The sequence below is a fragment of the Oncorhynchus clarkii genome, chromosome 8 (assembly GCF_045791955.1).
Source record: "Oncorhynchus clarkii lewisi isolate Uvic-CL-2024 chromosome 8, UVic_Ocla_1.0, whole genome shotgun sequence".
Classification (NCBI taxonomy): domain Eukaryota; kingdom Metazoa; phylum Chordata; class Actinopteri; order Salmoniformes; family Salmonidae; genus Oncorhynchus; species Oncorhynchus clarkii.
Window position 1 is genome coordinate 16,303,706 of NC_092154.1, and position 25,521 is coordinate 16,329,226.

Genomic DNA, 25,521 nt, shown 5'->3' on the forward strand with positions numbered 1-25,521 from the left:
TGCAACATGTTTATGATGTTCAGTTCACTCTGCTGTGGAAATAGAACTTACTCCATCTAAGGATCTATGAAAGTCTTCCTGTACTTCTCCTTGCAGTTTAGTAATAACAATACACTCCCCCTACACTTCCCTTCCGTCCTCCAGGACTATCAGACGTGGCTGGACCTGCGGGAGTTTGAGACACGCAGAGGGGAGCGCTACATCACCCACGAGAGCGACGACGCCCGCTGGGAGGAGCACGCCGACGAGCGGAACCTGCATTATCCCAAGCACTTCATCATGGCGCCCAACCTGGACGACATGGAAGAGGACCCCTAGTGCCTGGGAGGACTACCTGCAGGCTGCACGTTTCAGAAGGAGTTCACAGGGCATCCTGGGACTCGGAGACCCATAGCTGGTGCTTGGGTCCCTGGAACCTGCTACTGCTGGCTGAGACTGTAAGCTTAAACAGGGGGAGATGCATGTACCCTATATGTTTGTGCATAAAGGTGTCATTGTGCATTACCACATGGAACAGACAGAAGGTGCTGCATTGGACAGGCAGCTGTATGGTGGTACAGTAGCATGGGAACACATTCGTGGTGTTGTGAGGAAAGGCGCGACGATCGAGATCGAGTATCTTCAGGTTGTTTGGTTTTCATCACATTCCAGAGACATTACATATGTGGATTATCTCTCCACTGACTGTGTTCTCTACAAGCCATAATATGCAGCCCTCATATTCAACTCTGGACCTAGATGCCATTTCCACTGCATTTTTTCATTCTTCCCCTCTAATCAAGGACGGATTTAGACCTGGGACACCAGGTGGGTGCAATTAATTATCAGGTAGAACAGAAAACCATCAGGCTCCAGACCTCGTAGGGTTAGAGTTGAATACCTCTGATATACAGTCTGTCTCTTGAGCCTGAAAGACGAACCCTAAGTGGTTGATAAGTTGGGGAATCCCTCAGCAACAGTAATAAACATTTGCACTGCCATTTAACCCAGAAAAATGGCTACAGTAAAAGATGGTTTGGACCAAATCCAAGAGACATTTCAGCTTTTCAGCTTCTATAGCATATTTTTCTAATGTTGTTAGTTTATCATGTGTATTTGAAATCTCACAACTACATTGATTTGTTAATTTACCATGAGTGCTATTTTTTGAAAACATTTATTTCCAATGGTTTCATGTAAGGCTGTTGAACTCGAAAACATACAAAATAAGCTGATGTTTTGAATATATATTGAATATATTTTGCTTATTCGATGGGATGTTTTTGCACTATTTGTTAACACCTGTAATCTCTGGCTCCCTTATTGGATGCATTGAATGAAGTTGTGAACCAATCAGCAGCTGCTACACACGGTCTTAACCCCTCCCCTTAGAAAAATGCCCGAGAAAAACCCCCAGCAAAAATGATACCGGTCTAACCAAAGCCTGAGAAATCTTCCCATAGAAATAATGAAATTTTTTACGATTCTACCTTTATTTTTGTATCAAATTCTGGATGTCAATTGAATGGAGTAGAGTGTTAAGTGTCACAAAAACATTGATAGGACCAAGCCTAGGGAATTTTAGATGTTAATTCTCTGCTCTCAGCCATAGCTTACAAATGTGTTTTTTTTTCTCTCCAATGAAGTAAAGATAGTTGAGAAATGTTTTTTTATTCAAGAACTGATGTGACCTTCTCGGGGCTCTGCCTTATTTATTTTCCTTCTCATTTCATTACATGTGTTGTGTTTGTACGGAGGTTTGAATGGATTCCCACTCAACGCCAGAACTGCTGCTGTACCCCAGTGAGGGAGCTGCAAGGCCAAGCAGTCCGGCAGATTCACAAAGGATTTATCCCAAATGGCACCCTATTCCCTATATAGAGCACTACTTCTGACCAAAGCTGTGGTCAAAACCCGTGCACTATATAGGGGATAGGGTGCCATTTGGGATGCTGACAAAGTCTGATCAGTGACAAAGTGACAAAGCATGGTAGGATAAAAAGACCACAGCGGATAAATGGACTGAGTACTCTGTAATATGTCAAACAAGCCAACATGTAATATGTCCAACAAGCCAACAGCAGATACATGGACTGAGTACTCTGTAATATGTCAAACAAGCCAACAGCAGATAAATGGACTGAGTACTCTGTACTATGTCAAACAAGCCAACAGCAGATACATGGACTGAGTACTCTGTAATATGTCAAACAAGCCAACAGCAGATAAATGGACTGAGTACTCTGTACTATGTCAAACAAGCCAACAGCAGATACATGGACTGAGTACTCTGTAATATGTCAAACAAGCCAACAGCAGATAAATGGACTGAGTACTCTGTACTATGTCAAACAAGCCAACAGCAGATAAATGGACTGAGTACTCTGTACTATGTCAAACAAGCCAACAGCAGATACATGGACTGAGTACTCTGTAATATGTCAAACAAGCCAACAGCAGATAAATGGACTGAGTACTCTGTACTATGTCAAACAAGCCAACAGCAGATACATGGACTGAGTACTCTGTAATATGTCAAACAAGCCAACAGCAGATAAATGGACTGAGTACTCTGTACTATGTCAAACAAGCCAACAGCAGATAAATGGACTGAGTACTCTGTACTATGTCAAACAAGCCAACAGCAGATACATGGACTGAGTACTCTGTACTATGTCAAACAAGCCAACATGTTGGTTGAAGACAGAAATCCATAATTTGTGTGTGTGCCACATTTTGGCTTTGTTTGGTGTTTCTCCCATCCCAAAACATGGGCACGTCCGTTTGAATGATGACCTCACAGCTTGTCCATGCTAATAGCGGTTGACATACAAACACATTTTAAATCAAATAGAACGTTTGACACCACTGGCTGACACCAATGGAACCAAGTGCAGTCATATGCAGGATACTAACCCAGTTACATATTAATGACAATACAGAATACAATGAATGCATTCATTTAATTTATAGTATCAAATGACTGAAATGTTGTGTGCAGGGACAGGGATGATGATTGTTGTTTTATGAAAACACCAAATGACTCAATTGAAATTCCAATATGTTGTCTTCACACTCCCTATTTTGATATTAGTCTATTTTCAGTCTCAATCCACCCCTTTGGATTGTGAAACAATGTTGTGGTATGATGTTTTCCATACTGTATGTTCAGTACAAAGCACACGTAGCAGGGTGACGACTTCAACCTGAGATTCATTTAGTCTGTGCTGCCACTGGATTGGCAGGTGTCAATGTTTTCTATATTTCAATATTCACATATCTAATAATAAATAAATGCCTCGGACAGTACCGTAGAGAATTTACTACTTATTTCATTTGCAGCTCGTGTCCCCTTGGTCTTGTTTATCAGATTATATTGCGGTGTTCCAGACAAAGGAACATATTCTACCTTTATGTAAGAGAACTCATGGAAACTACAGTGAACCATTATCTGCGTAAGATAGGCCATACAACATAACACACAAATGCATCCTATTTTAGTGACATTTTTAAAATGAGCAAGTATTCTTGATCATTTAATTGGTTGAGGGACTGAGGAAACTATGGGACGCCTGCATCCCTAATGGGACCCTATTCCCTATGTAGTGCACGACTTTTAATCAGGGCCCTATATGGGGAATAGGGTACCATTTGGGAGACAACCAACAGAGTCAGAAGAACTGGGGTAAAGAGCTCTCTTTATGTCTCTAATCTGTGTAGTTAAATCCAACTGTCACCGTGCCAGTGTAGCCTGCCACATTTCATTGTGCCATATGTTAGATGAACAGAGCCGTTTGTGGCTGGGGAAGAAAATAAATGGCTAACTACTGCTGTGTAACGATAGCACCATATGTTGAGGCCTATAGATGGCCCCAGAAAATGCTTCCTATCGCTCTACAAGTTTGAGCAGGAAAACATTTCTGTTGCCTTTCTAAGAAATCTTCTAAGATTTCTTTCAAAATGTAAATATGCTGATACACTGGATTAATGCCAGAATATTTTCAGTCTTAATCGTATGAAAATACTTAGCACACATGTGGTTCCAAGACAAAGAGAACGATAATATACACCGGAAAATGTTTTGTAATGACTTTTAATCATTCAGTCTTTAATATGATAGCTTTATGTTAGGGTAGCGCAGTTTTTTGGGCTGGTTATTATGGCTACGGTAATCGGCCTGTGTAATAGTATCCTTTAATTGCTACTGGTGCAGTGAGGGAGAGCCTTTCAGAGCAAAACACAGCATGCTGTGAGTGGCTGACTGTGTCCCAAATGACACCCTATTGCCTATGTAGTGCACAACTTTTGACCCAGGCCCATAGGGCTCTGTTCAAAAGTAGTGCACTATATAGGTAATAGGATGTCATCTGGGATGCATACGCTATCTACTAACTCCACGTTCACCAGATTGCTTCAAGATGTGGAGACAGCCAGGCACCACGTGGCCAAGGGCCATGAATGGTTTCCTATAGCTTCAGACACTGTGACCTTGAGTGACATTCTTCTGACTGATCAAAGTTACATTGTCTACTACTTGGAATTATATGTTGGTCTAATGAACATGTAGATGATAGAGAAAGATGGCAACCACCATCTTCCCTCAGTGAGGCAAGGTACATAATTCTTAGGATTTTATCAGCACTTCAGTTCAACTTTTCAAACCAAACTCACACCACAGTCAGACCAAACCCTATTGCTTCCGCGGGTCTTATGTATATAATCCTGTGTGGCTCAGATGGTAGAGCATGGCGCTTGCAATGCCATGTTTGTGGGTTCGATTCCCACCGGGGACTAGTAAGAAAAAAAGTATGAAAATGTATGAACTCACTATTCTAAGTTGCTCTGGATAAGAATGTCTGCTAAATTATAAATGTATAATCAAGGTATAGTGCAACTTTTAAGTGAGTTGATACACAGCCTCTGCAGTGCAGAGGAACCCGTGGTGAGTCTCTGTGTCTGTTCTTTACGAAAGGCCAAGCTCACTGAAGCCAGCCACAGGCAGGGGCGCTGGGCCCTTCTTGGGCACTGGGGCCATCTTCTTCCCCCCCTTGGACTGCTCAGGCTCGGGCCTGGTGAGCCGACTGTGGTTGAGCATGGTGAAGAACTGGAACCTCTCGCCCATCTTCAGGGGGTTGGTCAGCATGTCATAGCCCTGGATCAACTGGGCCCTTGTGGACGGGTCTGCACAGTTCCTCAGCAGCACCTGAAGACACAACATTGCACAACATTGCAATTAGACAAAGATAATTGAGTGGAGGGCAAAGTAAAAGTAAAATACCAAGTTATCTTGAAAGCCCCGATTGGCAGTTGAAAACCATGAGCTTCCACTTAACTTAATGCTTTGACAGAAACTGATACAGATGCAAGCGGATTGTTATGATTGTTTATATAGTGGTCACCTTAGCCCCATGTATAAAGAAGTGGAACAGGGAAGTGTGCACACAGGGTTCCTACTCACCTGTAAGCGTGTATCGATTCCCATATTTTTCAGGAAGTCTTTCTGAGAGACAGGGCCCATGCAGGCCACCGTAGCTCCAGCCATCCTCCTCAGGTAACTGTAGTCCACATCAGCAGTCAGGTCAGCAGAGCCGGGCGAGGCTAGGACATCATGGAGCTTATGACCTTTAAAACCCTGGGGGTGGGGGACAGGTGGTGTTTTGATGTTATGACAGAAATGGTAGACATGACTACTACGAACTACTACAGTTCATTATTTGTGTATCGTTACATTTTCATTTGATTTAATTCATTAGTTGTTAAAAAATTACATTGATCTGAAATAATTACCTTTTTTATACCAAATCAGGTCTCTCCTCTCATGAGCAACGATTGACAACATTTTCATCTAGTTACATAAATGTGAGCCTGCCTGAAACATGGCTGCCTTGTTAACCTCTTGAAGCTAGGGGGCACTATTTTTATTTTTGGAAAAATAGCGTTCCAAAGTAAACGGCCTATTTCTCAGGACCAGATACTAGAATATGCATATAATTGATAGATTAGGATAGAAAACACTCTAAAGTTTCCAAAACTCTAAAAATATTGTCTGTGAGTATAACATAACTGATATTGCAGGCTAAAGCCTGAGAAAAATCCAATCAGGAAGTGACTCTTATTTTGAAAGCTCTGTGTTCCTATGCATCCCTATTGACCATTGAAAGGGATATCAACCAGATTCCTTTTTTCTATGGCTTCCCTAAGGTGTCTACATTCTTTAGACATAGTTTCAGGCCTTTATTTTGAAGAATGAGCGTGAACGACCACATTACGTAAGTGGTCAGGTGGGGGCTCTCAGAGTGATTTTTGCGCAAAAGAGAGTCGGCCATTGTTCCCCCCCGGTCCTAGTGAAAAGCCAACTGTCCCGGTTGATATATTATCGAATAGATATTTGAAAAACACCTTGAGGATTGATTATAAAAAACGTTTGCCATGTTTCTGTCGACATTATGGATATAATTTTGAATTTTTCTCTGCGTTGTCGTGACCGCTATTTCCGGTGGATTCCTGGGCATAACGCACCAAACTAACGGAGGTATTTGGATATAAAAAATATCTTTATGGAACAAAAGGAACATTTGCTGTCTAACTGGGAGTCTCGTGAGTGAAAACATCCGAAGATCATCAAAGGTAAACGGTTAATTTGATTGCTTTTCTGATTTTCGTGACCAAGCTTCCTGATGCTAAGTGTACATAATGCTATGCTAGGCTATAGATAAACTTACAAACGCTTGTATTGCTTTCGCTGTAAAGCATAATTTCAAAATCTGAGACGACAGGGTGATTAACAAAAGGCTAAGCTGTGTTTCGCTATATTTCACTTGTGATTTCATGAATATGAATATTTTCTAGTAATATTTTTTGACTGTTGCGTAATGCTATTCAGCGTTGCTGATGACAAATATACCGGATCCGGGATGGGTAGTTCTTTAACAGATGGAATTCTGTGATTCCCTGTCTTTTGAAGGAGGGGGTCGCTTGTTTGACCCCCCCCCTTTTCATCACACACATCAGTGAGTCCCAGAGCCTGGGAGCCAGGCAGGGAGAGCCAACCCCTCTTAATAGGGGCCAGATGGGGCTGGGTTAGGGTGAAACCCCAGGAACAGAACTGGAGGGTAGTTGACCCTGATTTCCGTGTGCCACCAGCAAAGGGCAAGAGAGGCATGTCGACTTCCTGCATCTGTTTCCTTGTAGCTGAGGCTCACTCGGCTAATCACTTTACCACACACACACACAGACTGTATTAAAACCAGCTGATAAACGGGCCACGTTGGAGACATGATGACACTCACTCTGAACGTGTCCATCTTGGTCCCGTCGTGCCCGTAGTCAGCAATCAGTGCAGCACCCCCATCCTCGGTGATCCGATTGGCTAGGCGCTGGACGATGACCCCTCCCTCCGGGCAGACCTCCACGTGCCGTCTCTTTTCATCTGCCTAGGAGGTAAGGGGTTTCAGAACAAAAACAAGAGCGGCTCTGCTTACCTGTCTGGGTGAAGCAGGGGCCTGAGCACACACATCAGCAATCATACATGACTTTGCTTCCAATTCATCTCCACTTAGCAGCACTGGCTCTAAGCCCCAAGGCATCACAAAACCAGGAGGGGTTAGCTTTGGTGGGTTAGGATAGATCCCAAATGGCACCCTATTCCCTCTATAGTGCATTACTTTTGATCAGAACCCCATTGGGCCTGGTCAAAAGTAGTGCACTATAAAGGGAATGGGGTGCAAATTTGGGAAATACCCTTAGACTATCAGGTAACACATGTTGGGACATCTATGGGGAAAAAATAGACTAAAGTGGAGTATTAAAACCTATAGGCCTGTCTACTTGTAATTGAAAACCCCATTAGACCACAGAGATGACAGAGCAACAGATAAGATTATGTAGGGCTTTTAACTGGCGAGCGCAGAGAGAACAGTTAACAAACTCTACTACAGTATGTGGAACTCGGGATACACAGACAGTCAGGCAGGGGCAGCAGCCATTAGCCAGGATTTAAAACCAGTAAGGGGGTTTCACCCAAGTTCACTCATGATGTAAGGCTTTGGCAGGCTGTTCAAAGCCCCTGCACTCTTCCAGTGAGGCCAGATCAAATAGGTTGGTACTGTATATACTGCAGAAACACTGGTAATAAAAACCAGATGCTGCACAGATGTTCAAACTTTTAAGGAAAAAGGAGTTTGTCGAGCAATTTGACTGTGTTTGTGTCAATGTAGGCTTCAGCAAAGATATAACTGTTTTCAATCTAGGAGACATCCACTCACATTGAACATCAGCGATAGATACATTTTGATGAGTCCGATAAAATGCTTACAATAATTTTTATTTGAATCTTTCAACTGATACATACATACAAACTAAACGTGATAAGATTTTTTAATTTGTTTTTAAAGATGGTCTGAGTTAAGCAACATGCAGCACTCACCTGTATGAGTTGAGTAGAGGCCAGAGTGGGAGCTGGCACTATGACAAGCCTCAGCTTACCTGGCTCATCTGGGTCAATATCCACCATCACTTCCCTCCAGCCCTTCTCTGTTCCCTGGGCCCACATCACAATCAATGCACAACACAATGCAATGGATCAAATGGTAATTACAATAACATTTTCTTAATTCTTTTTTGATCTGCTATCAAGATCTATATGTATAATCAAAACAGCTGGTGAAGTAAATGTACCTGGAATTTGTGGATGGGTAAGGCATCAAAGAACTCATGAGCGAGGTAGATGCTGAAGCCTGTTTGAAATAAAAAATGACAATAAATAGGACTAATAGTAGATAGAATAAAAACTGTACCAGAGGCACAGAACAAGTTAGAAGAAAAACAAAAAGAAATGGAGAAACTTATTCAAGAAAGATCCAGTGTAATATATTATAAAAAATAAAGCAAACTGGATGGAACACGGGAAAAAATGCACCAAATATATTTTTAAATCTTCAACATAAAAATGCTACCATTTTTTTTTTACTGAAACTTCTGACAAATGATGGAGTCACCCATGATTCAAAAGATACACTGCTCAAAAAAATAAAGGGAACACTTAAACAACACAGTGTAACTCCAAGTCAATCACACTTCTGTGAAATCAAACTGTCCACTTAGGAAGAAACACTGATTGACAATACATTTCACCTGCAGTTGTGCAAATGGAATAGACAACAGGTGGAAATTATAGGCAATTAGCAAGACACCCCCAATAAAGGAGTGGTTCTGCAGGTGTTAACCACAGACCACTTCTCAGTTCCTATGCTTCCTGGCTGATGTTTTGGTCACTTTTGAATGCTGGCGGTGCTTTCACTCTAGTGAAAGCATGAGATAGAGTCTACAACCCACACAAGTGGCTCAGGTTGTGCAGCTCATCCAGGATGGCACATCAATGCGAGCTGTGGCAAGAAGGTTTGCTGTGTCTGTCAGCGTAGTGTCCAGAGCATGGAGGCACTACCAGGAGACAGGCCAGTACATCAGGAGATGTGGAGGAGGCCGTAGGAGGGCAACAACCCAGCAGCAGGACTGCTACTTCCGCCTTTGTGCAAGGAGGAGCAGGAGGAGCACTGCCAGAGCCCTGCAAAATGACCTCCAGCAGGCCACAAATGTGCATGTGTCTGCTCAAACGGTCAGAAACAGACTCCATGAGGGTGGTATGAAGGCCCGACGTCCACAGGTGGGGGTTGTGCTTACAGCCCAACACTGTGCAGGACGTTTGGCATTTGCCAGAGAACACCAAGATTGGCAAATTCGCCACTGGAGCCCTGTGCTCTTCACAGATGAAAGCAGGTTCACACTGAGCATGTGACAGACGTGACAGAGTCTGGAGACGCCGTGGAGAACGTTCTGCTGCCTTCAACATCCTTCAGCATGACCGGTTTGGCGGTGGGTCAGTCATGGTGTGGGGTGGCATTTCTTTGTGGGGCCGCACAGCCCTCCATGTGCTCGCCAGAGGTAGCCTTACTGCCATTAGGTACAGAAATGAGATCCTCAGACCCCTTGTGAGACCATATGCTGGTGCAGTTGGCCCTGGGTTCCTCCTAATGCAAGACAATGCTAGACCTCATGTGACTGGAGTGTGTCAGCAGTTCCTGTAAGAGGAAGGCATTGATGCTATGGACTGGCCCGCCCGTTCCCCAGACCTGAATCCAATTGAGCACATCTGGGACATCATGTCTCGCTCCATCCACCAACACCACGTTGCACCACAGACTGTCCAGGAGTTGGCGGATGCTTTAGTCCAGGTCTGGGAGGAGATCCCTCAGGAGACCATCCGCCACCTCATCAGGAGCATGCCCAGGCATTGTAGGGAGGTCATACAGGCACGTGGAGGCCACACACACTACTGAGCCTCATTTTGACTTATTTTAAGGACATTACATCAAAGTTGGATCAGCCTGTAGTGTGGTTTTCCACTTTGATTTTGAGTGTGACTCCAAATCCAGACCTCCATGGGTTGATACATTTTATTTCCATTGATAATTTGTGTGATTTTGTTGTCGGCACATTCAACTATGTAAAGAAAAAATATTTAATAAGAATATTTAATTCCTTCAGATCTAGGATGTGTTATTTTAGTGTTCCCTTTATTTTTTTGAGCAGTGTATTTTGAAAGAGGAAGCAATTTTAAGCACGTTTTCACTTCAATCTCCTCCATCTTCACTAACCGATGTTAACTGTAAGGATTTTTTTCTATTAATTATGTAAAATTAACAGCTGTACAGAAAGACTCATGTGAAGGCCAAATCACAGAGGAGGAACTTCTTGACAAGTCTGGGAAAACTCCAGGGTTGGATGGCATACGAGTGGAGGTATACCAAATCTTTTTTTGATATACTCAGAGGACAGTTATTAGCATGTTTTAACCACTCCTACAAAAATGGTAGATGATCAAATACTCAACAAGAAGGTGTGTTTTCATTATTTCTGAAACAGGATCCAAGTGGTAAATAAAAAGATCCTGCCCACTTAAATAATTGGAGGCCCCTTACACTTTAGTGTAAGAATTAGCACATAGAATTAAAATGGTATTGTCGGATATAATTCCCCCTAATCAGACAGGTTTTTTACAGGGACGATACATTGGAGATAATATAAGACAAGTACTGGAAACAATAGAACACTATGAAAAATCTTGGAAACCAGGCCTGGTATTCATAGCTGACTTTGAAGAGGCTTTTGATAAAGTACAACTGGAATTTATATATAAATGCCTGGAATATTTATCTTATAAAATAGGTTAAAGTTATGTATAGTAACCCTAGGGGTAAAATAGTAAATAATGGCTACTTCTCTGAAATTATTTAGACTGTCAATACGAGTAAAACAAGGTTGTCCACTATCGGCATATCTATTTATTATGGCCATCGAAAGGTTAGCTATTAAAATCAGATCCAACAATCTTAAGGGGTTAGAAATCAAGGGCTTAAAAACAAAGTTGTCATTGTACGCTGATTCATGCTTTCTTTTAAATCCACTATTTGGATCCCTCCACAGCCTCATAAAGGATCTAGATACTTTTTCTAACCTCTCTGGATTACAACCAAATGATGGTAAGTGTATATTATGTATTGGATCACAAAAACATTGTACTTTTAACATTGCCGTGTAGTTTACCAATAAAAAGGTCTGTCGATGATGTGGACATACTCGGTATACAAATCCCAAAAGAAAGAAATTATCTCACTCCAATAAATGTCTATAGAAAGTTAGCAAAAATATAACACTTTGCTACCTTGGAAAGGAAAATACCTGTCTATTTGTGGAAAAATCACCCTGATTAACTCTTTAGTTATATCACAGTTTACCTATTTGCTTATGGTTTTGACTACACCTAGTGACCTGTTTTTAAATTATATGAGCAAAATATATATTTTATTTGTAACGGCAAGCCATACAAATTTAAAATGGGCCTATTTGTATAATGAATATGAATTCGGAGGGCAAAAATGATTAAATATTAAAGTATTAGATATTTTACTAGTTGTCAGTCACACAAGAGTTCTATTTCAATCCAAACTGTTTCTCTAGCAGGTTCAAGAATGGCCTTTTCCCCTTTATTCAGATTACAACCTCTCATTTCCTGTTATTTGAAAATGAAATAATCTCCAAAATATCGCTATTTTTAAAACAAGCCATAGAAAATTGGTTGCAATTTCAGTTTAATCCACCAGAAAAGATAGAACAAATATTACAACATATGTCGTGGTTAAACTCAAATACACTAATTGATAAAAAATATATATATTTTCCAAAATAAATAAACAGGTATAATCTTTGTAAAGGATATAAATAGGACTGGTGGAGTTATGTCAAATCTAACAAATATACAGTTGAAGAAGTCAGGAGTTTACATACACCTTAGCCAAATACTTGTAAACTCAGTTTTTCACAATTCCTGACATTTAATCAGAGTAAAAATTCCCTGTCTTAGGTCAGTTAGGATCACCACTATATTTTAGGAATGTGACATTTCAGAATAATAGTAGAGAGAATGATTTATTTCAGCTTTGATTTATTTCATCACATTCCCACTGGGTCAGAAGTTTACATACACTCAATTAGTATTTGGTAGCATTGCCTTTAAATTGTTTATTAACTTGGGTCAAACATTTCGGGTAGCCTTCCACAAGTTTCACACAATAAGTTGGATGAATTTTGGCCCATTCCTCCTGACAGAGGTGGTGTAACTGAGTCAGGTTTGTAGGCCTCCTTGCTCCCACGCGCTTTTTCAATTCTGCCTGCAAATTTTCTATAGGATTGAGGTCAGGGCTTTGTGATGGCCACTCAAATACCTTGACTTTGTTGTCCTTAAGCCATTTTGCCACAACTTTGGAAGTATGCTTGGGGTCATTGTCCATTTGGAAGACCCATTTGCGACCAAGCTTTAACTTCCTGACTGATGTCTTGAGATGTTGCTTCAATATATCCACATAATTTTCCTCCTCATGATGCCATCTATTTTGCGAAGTGCACCAGTCCCTCCTGCAGCAAAGCACCCCCAAAACATGATGCTGCCACCCCCGTGCTTCACGGTTGGAATGGTGTTCTTCGGCTTGCAAGCGGCCCCCTTTTTCCTCCAAACATATTGATGGTCATTATGACCAAACAGTTCTATTTTCGTTTCATCAGACCAGAGAACATTTCTCCAAAAAGCACAATCTGTGTCCCCATGTGCAGTTGCAAACCGTAGACTGGCTTTTTATGGCGGTTTTGGAGCAGTGGCTTCTTCCTTGCTGAGCGGCATTTCAGCTTATGTCGATATAGGACTTGTTTTTACTGTGGATATTGATACTTTTGTACCTGTTTCCTCCAGCATCTTCACAAGGTCCTTTGCTGTTGTTCTGGGATTGATTTGCACTTTTCGCACCAAAGTACATTAATCTCTAGGAGACAGAACATGTCTCCTTCCTGAGCAGTATGACGGCTGCGTGGTCCCATGATGTTTATACTTGCGTACTATTGTTTGTATAGATGAACGTGGTACCTTCAGGTGTTTGGAAATTGCTCCCAAGGATGAACCAGGCTTGTGAAGGTCTACAATTTTTTTTCTGAGTTCTTGGCTGATTTCCTTTGATTTGCCCATGATGTCAAGCAAAGAGACACGGAGTTTGAAGGTAGGCCTTGAAATACATCCACAGTTGCACCTCCAATTGACACAAATTATGTAAATTAGCCTATCAGAAGCTTCTAAAGCCATGCCATCATTTTCTGGAATTTTACAAGCTGTTTAAAGGCACAGTCAACTTAGTGTATGTAAACTTCTGACCCACTGGAATTGTGATACAGTGAATTAAAAGTGAAATAATCTGTCTGTAAACAATTGTTGGAAAAATTACTTGTGTCATGCACAAAGTAAATGTCCTAACCTACTGCCAAAACTATAGTTTGTTAACAAGAAATTTGTGGAGTGGTTGAAAAAAGAGTTTTAATGACTCCAACATAAGTGTATGTAAACTTCCGACCTCAACTGTATATGGAAATGTCTGCTCTACCCAAAATTACAACCAACTAATTGCAGCATTACTGCAAAAATGGAAGAGGCAAGTGGAAGGGGGAAAAAGTAATGAACTTGTCTGTCGGCCCTGCATTAAAGACGAAAAATGGAAGAGGCAAGTGGAAGGGGGAAAAAGTAATGAACTTGTCTGTCGGCCCTGCATTGAAGACCAACATTTGTTAAAGAAATGTGACAAATAAAAAAGTATACAAGTTTCATTTAAGGACAACAAAAAAATTGACAGCTGTGCCATATAAATTGCAAAATAGTTGGGAAGAGATTCCAGATGTACTGATTCCATGGCACATTGGAATATGATATGATATGAAAAACAATGCCGGATTCTAAACTCATAATTTTTCAATTAAAATTATTATTCAAAATTATTGCAACCAATAGAATGTTATATATTGTGGGGATACAACCATCCCAGTTCTGCAGATTTTCCTGCGAAGACAAAATCATTAGATTATTTGTTTTGGTACTGTCCTTATGTAGCTTGTTATTGGTTGCAGGTCCAGAAATTGTTGAAGATGTGGAGTTAACTCTGCAGATAGCACTACTGGGTGATTTGAAAAGTCATAGTCAATCGATCAATAATACTTTTAGCAAAAAAAGTGTATCTATAATTTACAATCTGTAGAAACTATGAGAATAGAAAGGTTCAGAACATTTGTGAAACATCACAGAACAGTGGAAAAATATATGTAAAATAGAAATAAAAAATGGATGGTGTTCAGAGATAGATGGGAGGGGTTAAAAACAACAAGAAAACTAATGTCAAATCTGCTGTGTCCGTAAAATGTTTATGGGTTCGGAACTTTTGTGAAACAGCACAGTTAAAAATATATGGCAAAGTAGAAATACTGGATGGGATTCGGAGATGGATGCGAAGGGTTGATGGTAGCTGAAGGACGGGATTAAAAACCAACAAAACATAACTGTTGCATTGTTTCCGTAAAATGTATATAGTATGTATAAGCTGGAAGTAGAAGCCTCAGTGTTGTTGTCCATTAGTTTACTCCAATTAGGAGAGGGGTGGTAGGGTTAGGTTAAATAATAAAGGAAAATATATATTTTTTTAAATATACACAGTACCAGTCAAAAGTTTGGACACACCTACTCATTCAAGGGTTTTTCTTTATTTGTACTAGTTCCTACATTGTAGAATAATAGTGAAGAAATAAAAACTATGAAATAACACATATGGAATCATGTTGTAACCAAACAAGTGTTAAACAAAACAAAATATTTTATATTTGAAATTCTTAAAAGTAGCCACCCTTTGCAATGATGACAGCTTTGCGCACTCTTGGCATTTCCTCAACCAGCTTCATGAGGTAGTCACCTGGAATGCATTTAAATTAACAAGTGTGCCTTGTTAAAAGTTAATTTGTAGAGCTTCTTTCCTTCTTAATGCTTTGAGCCAATCAGTTTTGTTGTGACATGGTAAGGGTGGTATACAGAAGATAGCCCTATTTAGTAAAATACCAAGTCCATATTATGGCAAGAACAGCTCAAATAAGCAAAGAGAAATTACAGTCCATCATTACTTTAAGACATGAAGGTCAGTCAATGTGGAAAATTTCAAGAACTTTGAAAGTTTCTTCAAGTGCAGTCGCAAAAACCATCAAGCACTATGATGAAACTGGTACTCATGAGGACCACCACAGGAAAGGAAGACCCAGAGTTACCTCTGCTGCAGAGGATACGTTCATTAGTTACTAGCCTCAGATTGAAGCCCAAATAAATGCTTCACAGAGTTCAAGCAACAGACATCGTGAATCATGCCTTCATGGTCAAATTGCTGCAAAGGAAACACTACTAAAAGACAACAATTAGAAGAAGAGACATGCTTGGGCCAAGAAACAAGAACAATGTGTGGTTCCCACCGTGAAGCATGGAAGAGGTGGTGAGATGGTGCTTTGCTGGTAACACTGTCTGTGATTTATTCAGAATTCAAGGCACACTTAACCAGCATTGATACCACAGCATTCTCCAGCAATACGCCATCCCATTTGGTTTGCACCTAGTGGGACTATCACAGGACAATGACCCAACACACCTCCAGGCTGTGTAAGGGCTATTTGACCAAGGAGAGTTATGGAGTGCTGCATCAGATGACCTGGCCTCCACAATCACCTGACCTCAACCCAATTGAGATGGTTTGGAAAGAGTTGGACCGCAGAGTGAAGGAAAAGCAGTCAACAAGTGCTCAGCATATGTGGGAACTCCATCAAGACTGTTGGAAAAGCATTCCAGGTGAAGCTGGTTGAGAGAATGCCAAGCGTGTGCAAAGCTGTCATCAAGGTAAAGGGTGGCTGCTTTGAAGAATCTAAAATGTAAAAATTATATTGATTTGTTAACACTTTTTTGGTTACTACATGATATATGTGTATTTCATAGTTTTGATGTCTTTACTATTATTCTACAATGTAGAAAAGAGTTTAAAAAAAAGAAAGAAAAACCCTGGAATGAATAGGTGTCTGCAAACTTTTGACTGGTACTATATATATATATAGATTTACAAAAATATATATGGGTGATTGGAAATGATAGAGAATTACATTGATGGAATCTACAATCTATCTGCACTATTAAAGCTGATCTACCCCCTTAAACATTTTTCAATAATAATAACCCCCCCCCCTCCCAATTTTTATTTTATTTTTTATTCTAGATTATTACCTCTGGGGACATCATCCAGGTTGCGGTACCAGGAGATGGGGAGGCCTGTGGTGGTGGTTCCCTGGCGGTACACAGGCTCATCCTCGCTGGCTGACACCTGGCTCTGGTCTCCTGTTAGACACTGGGCCTGGACCTGGCTCAGCTTAGGACTCACCTCCACCAGGTGCACTGAGACTGCAGCCCCACCCAGGGCCCCACGCAGCTGACTGAAAACCTGAACAACACAGACACAGGGAGACAGACAGACAGACAAACAGACAGGGTGTAGTTTAGTTCATTGGATCCTGGATTATGACTCACTGGTCTGAGTTTAAATGTCCTGATAAAATCCATGATGAGATTCAGGACAGGTTGTGACTGTCTAAAATCACGAGAAATATTTTGATGAAAAAAAAACAAGAACATTTCAATATATAACAGGCAAAATGGGGAAATGGCTCCCTCCACTGATCATAGATTGAACTGACATGTATACTATGTACACATGCAACATTTTTGCCATTTAGTAAGATTTAGCAGCCCTGGACTGGACATACATACTCTGAGAATGTCATTGGCTAAGGAGCCTCTTCCGGGCCCAAACTCCACTAACTGGAAGCGACTGGGCTTCCCTGCTCCCATCCACTCACTCAAACACCAGATCCCCAGCAACTACAGGCAGAGAATGGAGGAGCTCAAACCATTATCATCACTCAGGGCATTGGGACTGGAACAACATCAAGAGACTAGAACATTAAGAGACTGTTGATTGTGTATATGCATACTTATCTACTACACAACAATACATACATTTATTAAAATGTTGTTCTGGATAAATGCTTACCTCCCCAAATATCTGACTAATTTCTGGTGATGTGATGAAATCTCCATCTGGCCCAAGCATATCATTCTGCACATAATAGCCCTGGAACATGAAAAAGAGCACTTCATCTCTGAAGCAAACATTTCTATAGAGTAATAGCATAGTCTGATGGGTTTCTTTACTACAGTTGAAGTCGGAAGTTTATATACACCTTAGCCAAATACATTTAAACTCAGTTTTTCACAATTCCTGACATTTAATCAGAGTAAAAGTTCCCTGTCGTAGATCAGTTAGGATCACCACTATATTTTAAGAATGTGAAATGTCAGAGTAATAGTAGAGAGAATGATTTATTTCAGCTTTGATTTCTTTCATCACATTCCCAGTGGGTCAGAAGTTTGCACAGACTCAATTAGTATTTGGTAGCATTGCCTTTACATTGTTTAACTTGGGTCAAACTTTTAATTTAGCCTTCCACCAGGTTTCCACAATAAGCTGGGTGAATTTTGGCCCATTCCTCCTGACAGAGGTGGTGAAACTGAGTCAGGTTTGTATGCCTCCTTGCTCGCACACACTTTTTCAATTCTCCCCACAAATGTTCTATAGGATTGAGGTCACGGCCTTGTGATGGCCACACCAATACCTTGACTTTGTTGTCCTAAAGCCATTTTGCCACAACTTTGGAAGTATGCTTGGGGTAATTGTCCATTTGGAAGATCCATTTACGACCAAGCTTTAACTTCCTGACTGATGTCTTGAAATGTTGCTTCAATATATCCACATAATTTTTCTACCTCATGATGACATCTATTTTGTAAAGTGCATCACTCCCTCCTGCTGCAAAGCACCCTCACAACATGATGCTGCCACCCACGTGCTTCACGGTTGGGATGGTGTTCTTCAGCTTGCAAGCGGCCCCCTTTTTCCTCCAAACATAACAATGGTCATTATGGCCAAACAGTTCTATTTTTGTTTCATCAGACTAGAGGATATTTCTCCAAAAAGTACGATCTTTGTCCCCATGTGCAGTTGCAAACCATAGTCTGGCTTATTATGGCGGTTTCGGAGCAGTGGCTTCTTCCTTGCTGAGCGGCCTTTCAGGTTATGTCGATTTTTGGACTTGTTTTACTGTGGATATAGATACTTTTGTACCTGTTTCCTCCAGCATCTTCACAAGGTCCTTTGCTGTTGTTCTGGGATTGATTAGCACTTTTCGTCACCAAAGTACATTCATCTCTAGGAGACAGAACGCATCTCCTTCCTGAGCGGTATGACGGCTGCATGGTCCCATGGTGTTTATACTTGCTTACTATTGTTTGTACAGATGAACGTGGTACCTTCAGGCATTTGGAAATTGCTCCCAAGGATGAACCAGACTTGTGGAGGTCAAGTGTGATGTCAAGCAAAGAGGCACTGAGTTTGAAGGTTGGCCTTGAAATACATTCACAGTTACACCTCCAATTGACTCAAATGATGTCAATTAGTTTATCAGAAGCTTCTAAAGCCATGACATAATTTTCTGGAATTTTCCAAGCTGTTTAAAGGCACAGTCAACTTAGTGTATGTAAACTTCTGACCCCCTGGAATTGTGATAAATTATTTCACTTATAATTCACTATGTCTGTAAACAATTGTTGGAAAAATTACTTGTGCCATGCACCGACTTGCCAAAACTATAGTTTGTTAACAAGAAATGTGTGGAGTGGTTGACAAACGAGTTTTAATGACACCAACCTAAGTGTATGTAGACTTCCGACTTCAACTGTGTGTGTGTGTGTGTGTGTAACTAGTAGTTACCATGACTGGGTTGGTAAGAACCTCTCTCATGTACTCTGCCACTGAGATAGGACCTGTGGCTTTGATCTTGGAGGTTAGGTGTCTGAGCATCGAGTTTCCTGGCATTGGTTTCTCTGCTGAGCTGCTTGAGAAACTTTGGCTCTGTGCCACGCTCCATGATCTAACTATAGAGTAGAAGACGTAAACAATTGAGCATATTAAATATAATTCGCTTAACTATCTGACGACCAGACATAGACTAAATAAAGAAATCGCCCTTACCAAATAATGGTGGTGGACAAGGGCAGACAAGGACTCCTCTTAATCTCTGCAGTGCTCGAACAGTCCTCATTGAGACAGCAAGCTAGCTAGAACAGTCAATGGTCAAACAATTCCCTACTGTAACTGTACTTCCCAGAAATTGTCTTCAAGTCTGAATTTCACAGCAGGTGCTCGTGTTATCAAGTTAGCTATCTATCTAACGAAGATCGATAGCTGCACATGTAGCACAATCTCGAGGATCAGCTAAAGTTAACTCGTTTCATAAATACAATAACATGTCAAACTCTAGTTCATCTTTATATTACTGACTTTGGCAGATAATGTATTAATTACTCAAAGAACTCATTGGACATATTCAACAATCTAACTACCTACATTTGTGTGCAAGTACATCCGCTTTCTTACGGCAACAACAATTATGATTGGACAATTAACTAGTCGTGTAGTTGTAACAAAGCTTTTGATTGGATCATATTGACTTGTGAACTTTGAACTTCAGGTCAAACTGTCCTGTTCGATACATACAAATCCAAATAGAACCCGGACATTTCTTACAAATATAAGTATGCCGTTTTAGATTAAAATAGCTAATATTGTTCTGAAGTTTTACTGAGTATAGACATCACAAGGATTTTCTTTGAACAGGCAGTTACCGTACATTGTTCTTCCAGGTCCTGTTGTATTTCTACATGCCGCTGTCAGCATGGCACCGAAAGCAGAAGAATTTAAGGCGGCAGTAGCCAAAACAAATTATGTTCATGTGAAGGACGAGTTTCAAAATGACAACGATGAAGGAGAGGATGACGAAAAATAAAACATGTATGGCGATAGTCCTCAACCGGACGACGAATTTAATTTGGACGAGGTTTTGCGTTTGGGTGGAACCCGAGTAAGTATCTGAGGCAAGCAAGCCAACTAACGTTACAAAATTAACCTCCTGCTAACCTTCGCAGTAAACCACAACTGCGACTTCTAAATAAAATCTAATTTGATTGGTCACATACACATGGTTAGCAGATGTTATTGCGAGTGTAGCGAAATGCCTATGCTTCTAAATCCGACAGTGCAGTAGTATCTAACAGGTCATATCTAACAATTCCACAACAAAACCTAATATCTAACAAATTCCACAACAAAACGTAATACACACAATCTAGTAAAGGTATGGGATGAGAATATATAAGTATAAGGGTTAAATTTGGTTTAATTAATGCAAAAACAAAGTTTTGGAGAACAAAGTAAAAGTGCAATATGTGCCATGTAAGAAAGCTAACGTTTAAGTTCCTTGCTCAGAACATGAGAAGATATGAAAGCTGGTGGTTCCTTTTAACATGAGTCTTCAATATTCCCAGGTAAGAAGTTTGAGGTTGTAGTTATTATAGGACTATTTCTCTCTACCATTTATATTTCATATACCTTTGACTATTGGATGTTCTTATAAGCACTTTAGTGTTGCCAGTGTAACAGTATAGCTTCCGTCCCTCTCCTCGCCACTACCTGGGCTCGAACCAGGAACACATCGACAACAGCCACCCTCGAAGCAGCGTTACCATGCAGAGCAAGGGGACCAACTACTCCAAGTCTCAGAGCGAGTGACGTTTGAAACGCTATTAGCGCGCACCCCGCTAACTAGCTAGCCATTTCACATCACATCGTTACACCAGCCTAATCTTGGGAGTTGATGGGCTTGAAGTTATAAACAGCGCAATGCTTGAAGCACAACAAAGAGCTGCTGGCAAAACACACGAAAGTGCTGTTTGAATGAATGCTTACGAGCCTGCTGGTGCCTACCATCGCTCAGTCAGACTGCTCTATCAAATCATAGACTTAATTATAACATAATAACACACACAAATACGAGCCTTAGGTCATTAATATGGTCGAATCCGGAAACTATAATCTCGAAAACAAGACATTTATTATTTCAGTGAAATACGGAACCGTTCTGTATTTTATCTAACGGGTGGCATCCATCAGTCTAAATATTCCTGTTACATTGCACAACCTTCAATGTTATGTCATAATTACGTAAAATTCTGGCAAATTAGGCGGCCCAAACTGTTGCATATACCCTGACTCTGCGTGCAATGAACACAAGAGAAGTGACACAATTTCACCTGGTTAATATTGCTGCTAACCTGGATTTATTTTAGCTATATATGCAGGTTTAAAAATATATACTTCTGTGTATTGATTTTAAGAAAGGCATTGATGTTTATGGTTAGGTACACATTGGAGCAAGGACAGTCCTTTTTCACGAATACGCACCGCATCGATTATATGCAACACAGGACACACTAGATAAAATAGTAATATCATCAACCATGTGTAGTTAACTAGTGATTATGATTGATTGTTTTTTATAAAATAAGTTTAATGCTAGCTAGCAACTTGCCTTGCCTTACTGATTCAGACCTGGATGATGACTTGGCTGGTGATCTGGATGAGGAGGTGTCCCTAGGCAGTTTGGATGAGGACTTTGGAGATGAACTTGGGGAGGAGGGAGGGGCCTTCATGGACAGCATTGGAGAGGATGATGAGGAAGGTATGTCACAATTTCTCCTTCCTCCCAAAGTGTGCACTTGCTCACTTCCCTTCACTATTTTGAAATGAAATGACTGGTTTAACAATATGGTAGAAAATCCCACTAACCTATACCTCCACTACAGGTTCACACTTGACTCTAATTTGTCTTTCAGTTCCAGAACTTGATGATGATAACACTGGTAAGCAGATTGAATTAACTTAAAAATCAATTTCAAAAGGGCATCCTTAATTGTGAATGTTATGTATAAAAAGGTTGATTCTTATCAAATACATTGGCTTCCCTTCAAGATTCAGATGAGATGGAGGTTCCACACACAAGGCCAGGTTCTAAAAAGAGGAATGCATCAGAGGATCTTGACTTCAGTGATTCTTTAGGTTAGTAACTGGGCCTCTGTACTGTTCAACTGCTCCGAATCTCATTCAGGAGTGTAGAATCTTATCTGACATGTTCATTCTGTCATTGTAGGTTCCAAACCAGGGAAGGAAAGGAGGAAACAGCCATGTTGGCATCTGCTGAAGAGGTGAGATGATCACGCATGTCATATTTCTCACAATGTTAAGTTGGTGTGCTGATGTCTATCCGTTTGTTGAAGAGTTAGTTTATTGTATGAAACTAAATGTTTGTTTTTTTACAGTTTGTGTATATGTTGGATGAAAATGCTGGTTCTAAGTTTGACAACATTGGCATGAATGCTATGGCCGACAAAGACAAAGCAGGTAAACCTTGGCTTCAATACAGTCAGTCAACCTATTGAATATATCCTTGTCCTATTGTGTACCACAGTTAGTGTCACCTAACAGGAAAAAAAACAGACCCGGGCCAATTCATATAAATTACTTTATTTAGTTGGCTAGATACTAGCGGAAAACCACAGTATATCCCCCATGGAGAGAGTCAGTATCTTCACAGCAGTTTAGAGCATACTAGGGAAGCACATTTCGGGCAATTTTGTTGCCGATTAACCAACCCTCATTAACTGGTCAACAAACTGTTACATTTTTTCTAGACAGTAAAATTACGTGACCAATAGAAAATACAGTGCATGCATACAAGAAACGGACATGTTTCATTAAGTGCTTAATGAAAACATGCAACAATAGCAAGTCTGTCGTCTTACAGTCAAAAGGCTATAGCCTATTATTGACCATGCACCTGTTGTAATAAAGCAGATAATTAAAATGAGATTTTCAGACATTTGTCAATGCAATTTGCCGGAAAATACCACTCTAAACAGCACCCCTCTATTGCAAGGGGCTCCATATGAAACTCTCCTTTAAGAAACTTAAAGGGGGAATCTAATAGCAACAACTAGGATGGGCTGCTAATATGACTCGGATTGTGCCTTTGGCTTCTGGACAACGACAGAAAGTTGATATGAAACAAATAGAACAGAAATTCTGGGTAATTCTATAAAATAATTGCCTTCACATTTCTATGGTTAGAATTTGGCTAGGCTACTTTGAAGGTAAGACCTTCCTCATTATTTGAAGTAAAGGAAAAGTTGTGGGTTTCAAACAATTACTGCCTCAAGTTCACATGTAAAGTAATGCACTTTAATAAGAAATAAACCTGGCAGCTCTTTTTAATCGTGGCCATCAAAACCATTAAAACACGATTGCATTTAGAATGATTTGCTGCACAATGGCTGGGCATACAAAAGCATGTTTCATTCCAGTACTAGCTTTTTGAGGACCTGCTCTTGCGCTGTCTGACAGGTGATGGGTCATTCCGATCCTCAAACTACGGTGTGTGTGATAAATAAGATGCATGACTAATAAAAATACACACGCGCCAATTTAATTCCACCAAATAATACAGGTTAACCTATAGATTGATGAGCATGACCGGTCAAATGTCTTTTCAGTGGCTAAACGATTAACCGTCAACCCCCTATAGCACACCCTGTCATACTCTAGTAGTCCTTTTTAAAGTTGCACAGAATAGGCTATTCTCTCAAGCATGATGGCTCTAAAGCACTGGTTCTCCATCCTGGTCCTGGGGACCCAAAAGGGGTGCACATTTTAGTTTTTGCCTTAGTGCTACGCACCTGATTCAAATCATCAGGCTTTGATTCCGGTGTGTAGTGCTAGGGCAAAACCAAATGTTTTTGGGTCCCCAGGACCAGGATGGAGAACCACTGATCTAAAGGTAACCCTAAGACGATAACCACCGAGCACATTTCATATGGAGCATGTTGTTGAATACAGATGATGACCTAACTTTAGTAGAGGATGCAGTCTGGTTTTTGCTCATTGCTCTTCCGTCTTCTCTTCCTCCAGGTGTCAGGCAGCTCAAGTGGGAAGCCCAGAAAGACGACTGGGTCCGTGGCAGAGACATCAAGACCCTAATGAAGAAGAAGGCCATGTTTAACAAGAAGAAACAGTTTGGCAAAAAGACTCAAGAAGAAGTAATACTTTCTGGACCTAAGATTACTTATGTTTGTTCACACACCTCTATTCCTTCTTGGACCAATCTTCAAGGTCTTTCTCTCGAATCCCATAAACCCCAGCATATTCGTTGGACTTGTAATAAACTGGAAAGAGTGATAGTCTCTCAGCATTCAACACATTTAATCACATGATGGTTCAGTGGGCAGCATGTCCAATAACTCTGTATTGTATTTTGTATAGGTTTATACAAAATGAAAACAGTATACTAGGAGATGTCTGGTTTGCAGTGATTGTAACTGGGGGGAAAAGTGTAATAATATCGGCTGATTTCATTGCTGTGCAGCTTGGAATTGAGGACCAATTCCTCCAGTTTGTGTGTGTGTTGAACTGTCTACAGCCCTTACCTTCCAGGACAGAGGGAAGCATGTTGTTCATTCTGTTCCTGAAATCTAAAAACAGAAAATGTTGTTACAAAGGTGTACATAGCCCAAGGTAGAGTCCATGACGTCCTTTCTATATAAAATGTAAATAATACCTTGACTTGTGTTCATCTTGTAAAAAAGACCATAAGCACCTAGCACACCTGCAACTTCAAGTAGTACTACTCCTTTGAACAGTCTCCTTGCTAACGGTGCTAATGGTTTGGGGGCCATCTAGGAAAGACGGAGGCTTGGGTAAGGTTCACTTTCAATGGAGTCCGCAATGCATTCAATCTAAATTCGCAGACAGCTATTCATTTCAGCAGAGAAGGCGAGTACGCACTGACAATTCAGACCTTTTAGTACAAATATCATTAAATGCACGATGTATTACAAATGAACTATGTTATATTGGTATATGATACCAACCTACCTCACATGCCCTTGTATAATTTTACTTCCCGAGTGCAGTACGGAAACGCAGGTGAGACATTCAGGGCGGTATGAAAAGCATTTCTCCTAGCACTGCTCCCTGGTACTGCGAGAACTCACCACAAGAGGTCACTGTACTCAAGATAACAGGCAGGGATAATACATCTGTTTAATTTGGTTCTTAAAATTAACATGAATGGTTGGGGGGGGTTCAATTCCATATA

The 25,521-nt window shown here is 40.6% G+C and overlaps 3 protein-coding genes and 1 long non-coding RNA gene across 9 annotated transcripts in view; 2 read left to right on the plus strand and 2 right to left on the minus strand.

Annotated features, from left to right (window-relative positions):
- LOC139415016 (serine/threonine-protein kinase D3-like) overlaps positions 1 to 3,288 on the plus strand; it is a 59,561-nt gene extending 56,273 nt beyond the window's left edge. For both annotated transcript variants that reach the window (XM_071162752.1, XM_071162753.1), the window contains one exon: positions 145 to 3,288. In XM_071162752.1, coding sequence (XP_071018853.1) covers positions 145 to 318 — 174 coding nt within the window. In that variant the 3' untranslated portion in view covers positions 319 to 3,288. The remainder of the gene's footprint in view (positions 1 to 144) is intronic.
- On the minus strand, positions 1,999 to 20,270 carry LOC139415017 (NADH:ubiquinone oxidoreductase complex assembly factor 7). 2 transcript variants are annotated; one of them, XM_071162755.1, is made up of 11 exons: positions 19,884 to 19,913; positions 19,509 to 19,594; positions 19,248 to 19,411; positions 17,472 to 17,552; positions 17,189 to 17,299; positions 16,649 to 16,862; positions 8,656 to 8,714; positions 8,405 to 8,518; positions 7,269 to 7,412; positions 5,438 to 5,611; positions 3,294 to 5,182 (listed from the first exon to the last, which is right to left on the minus strand). In XM_071162755.1, the coding sequence occupies exons 2-11, from the start codon at positions 19,576 to 19,578 to the stop codon at positions 4,943 to 4,945; spliced, it is 1,371 nt and encodes a 456-aa protein (XP_071018856.1). In that variant the 5' UTR covers positions 19,579 to 19,594; positions 19,884 to 19,913; the 3' UTR covers positions 3,294 to 4,942. The 2 variants fall into 2 exon arrangements, with proteins under 2 accessions (XP_071018855.1, XP_071018856.1); XM_071162754.1 differs by having other exon boundaries at positions 1,999 to 5,182; positions 19,509 to 20,270.
- LOC139415019 (CCAAT enhancer binding protein zeta) lies at positions 19,999 to 24,980 on the plus strand. 4 transcript variants are annotated; one of them, XM_071162759.1, is made up of 7 exons: positions 19,999 to 20,397; positions 21,922 to 22,053; positions 22,208 to 22,234; positions 22,344 to 22,430; positions 22,522 to 22,576; positions 22,691 to 22,772; positions 24,336 to 24,980. In XM_071162759.1, the coding sequence occupies exons 2-6, from the start codon at positions 22,023 to 22,025 to the stop codon at positions 22,743 to 22,745; spliced, it is 255 nt and encodes an 84-aa protein (XP_071018860.1). In that variant the 5' UTR covers positions 19,999 to 20,397; positions 21,922 to 22,022; the 3' UTR covers positions 22,746 to 22,772; positions 24,336 to 24,980. The 4 variants fall into 4 exon arrangements, with proteins under 4 accessions (XP_071018860.1, XP_071018857.1, XP_071018858.1 ...); XM_071162757.1 differs by having other exon boundaries at positions 20,221 to 20,397; positions 20,802 to 22,053; XM_071162756.1 differs by having other exon boundaries at positions 20,203 to 22,053.
- LOC139415020 (uncharacterized) lies at positions 24,359 to 25,110 on the minus strand. The gene is made up of 4 exons (XR_011634926.1): positions 25,021 to 25,110; positions 24,851 to 24,895; positions 24,508 to 24,589; positions 24,359 to 24,400 (listed from the first exon to the last, which is right to left on the minus strand). It is a non-coding gene; the product is annotated as an uncharacterized lncRNA (long non-coding RNA).
- Positions 25,111 to 25,521: the final 411 nt, after the last annotated feature.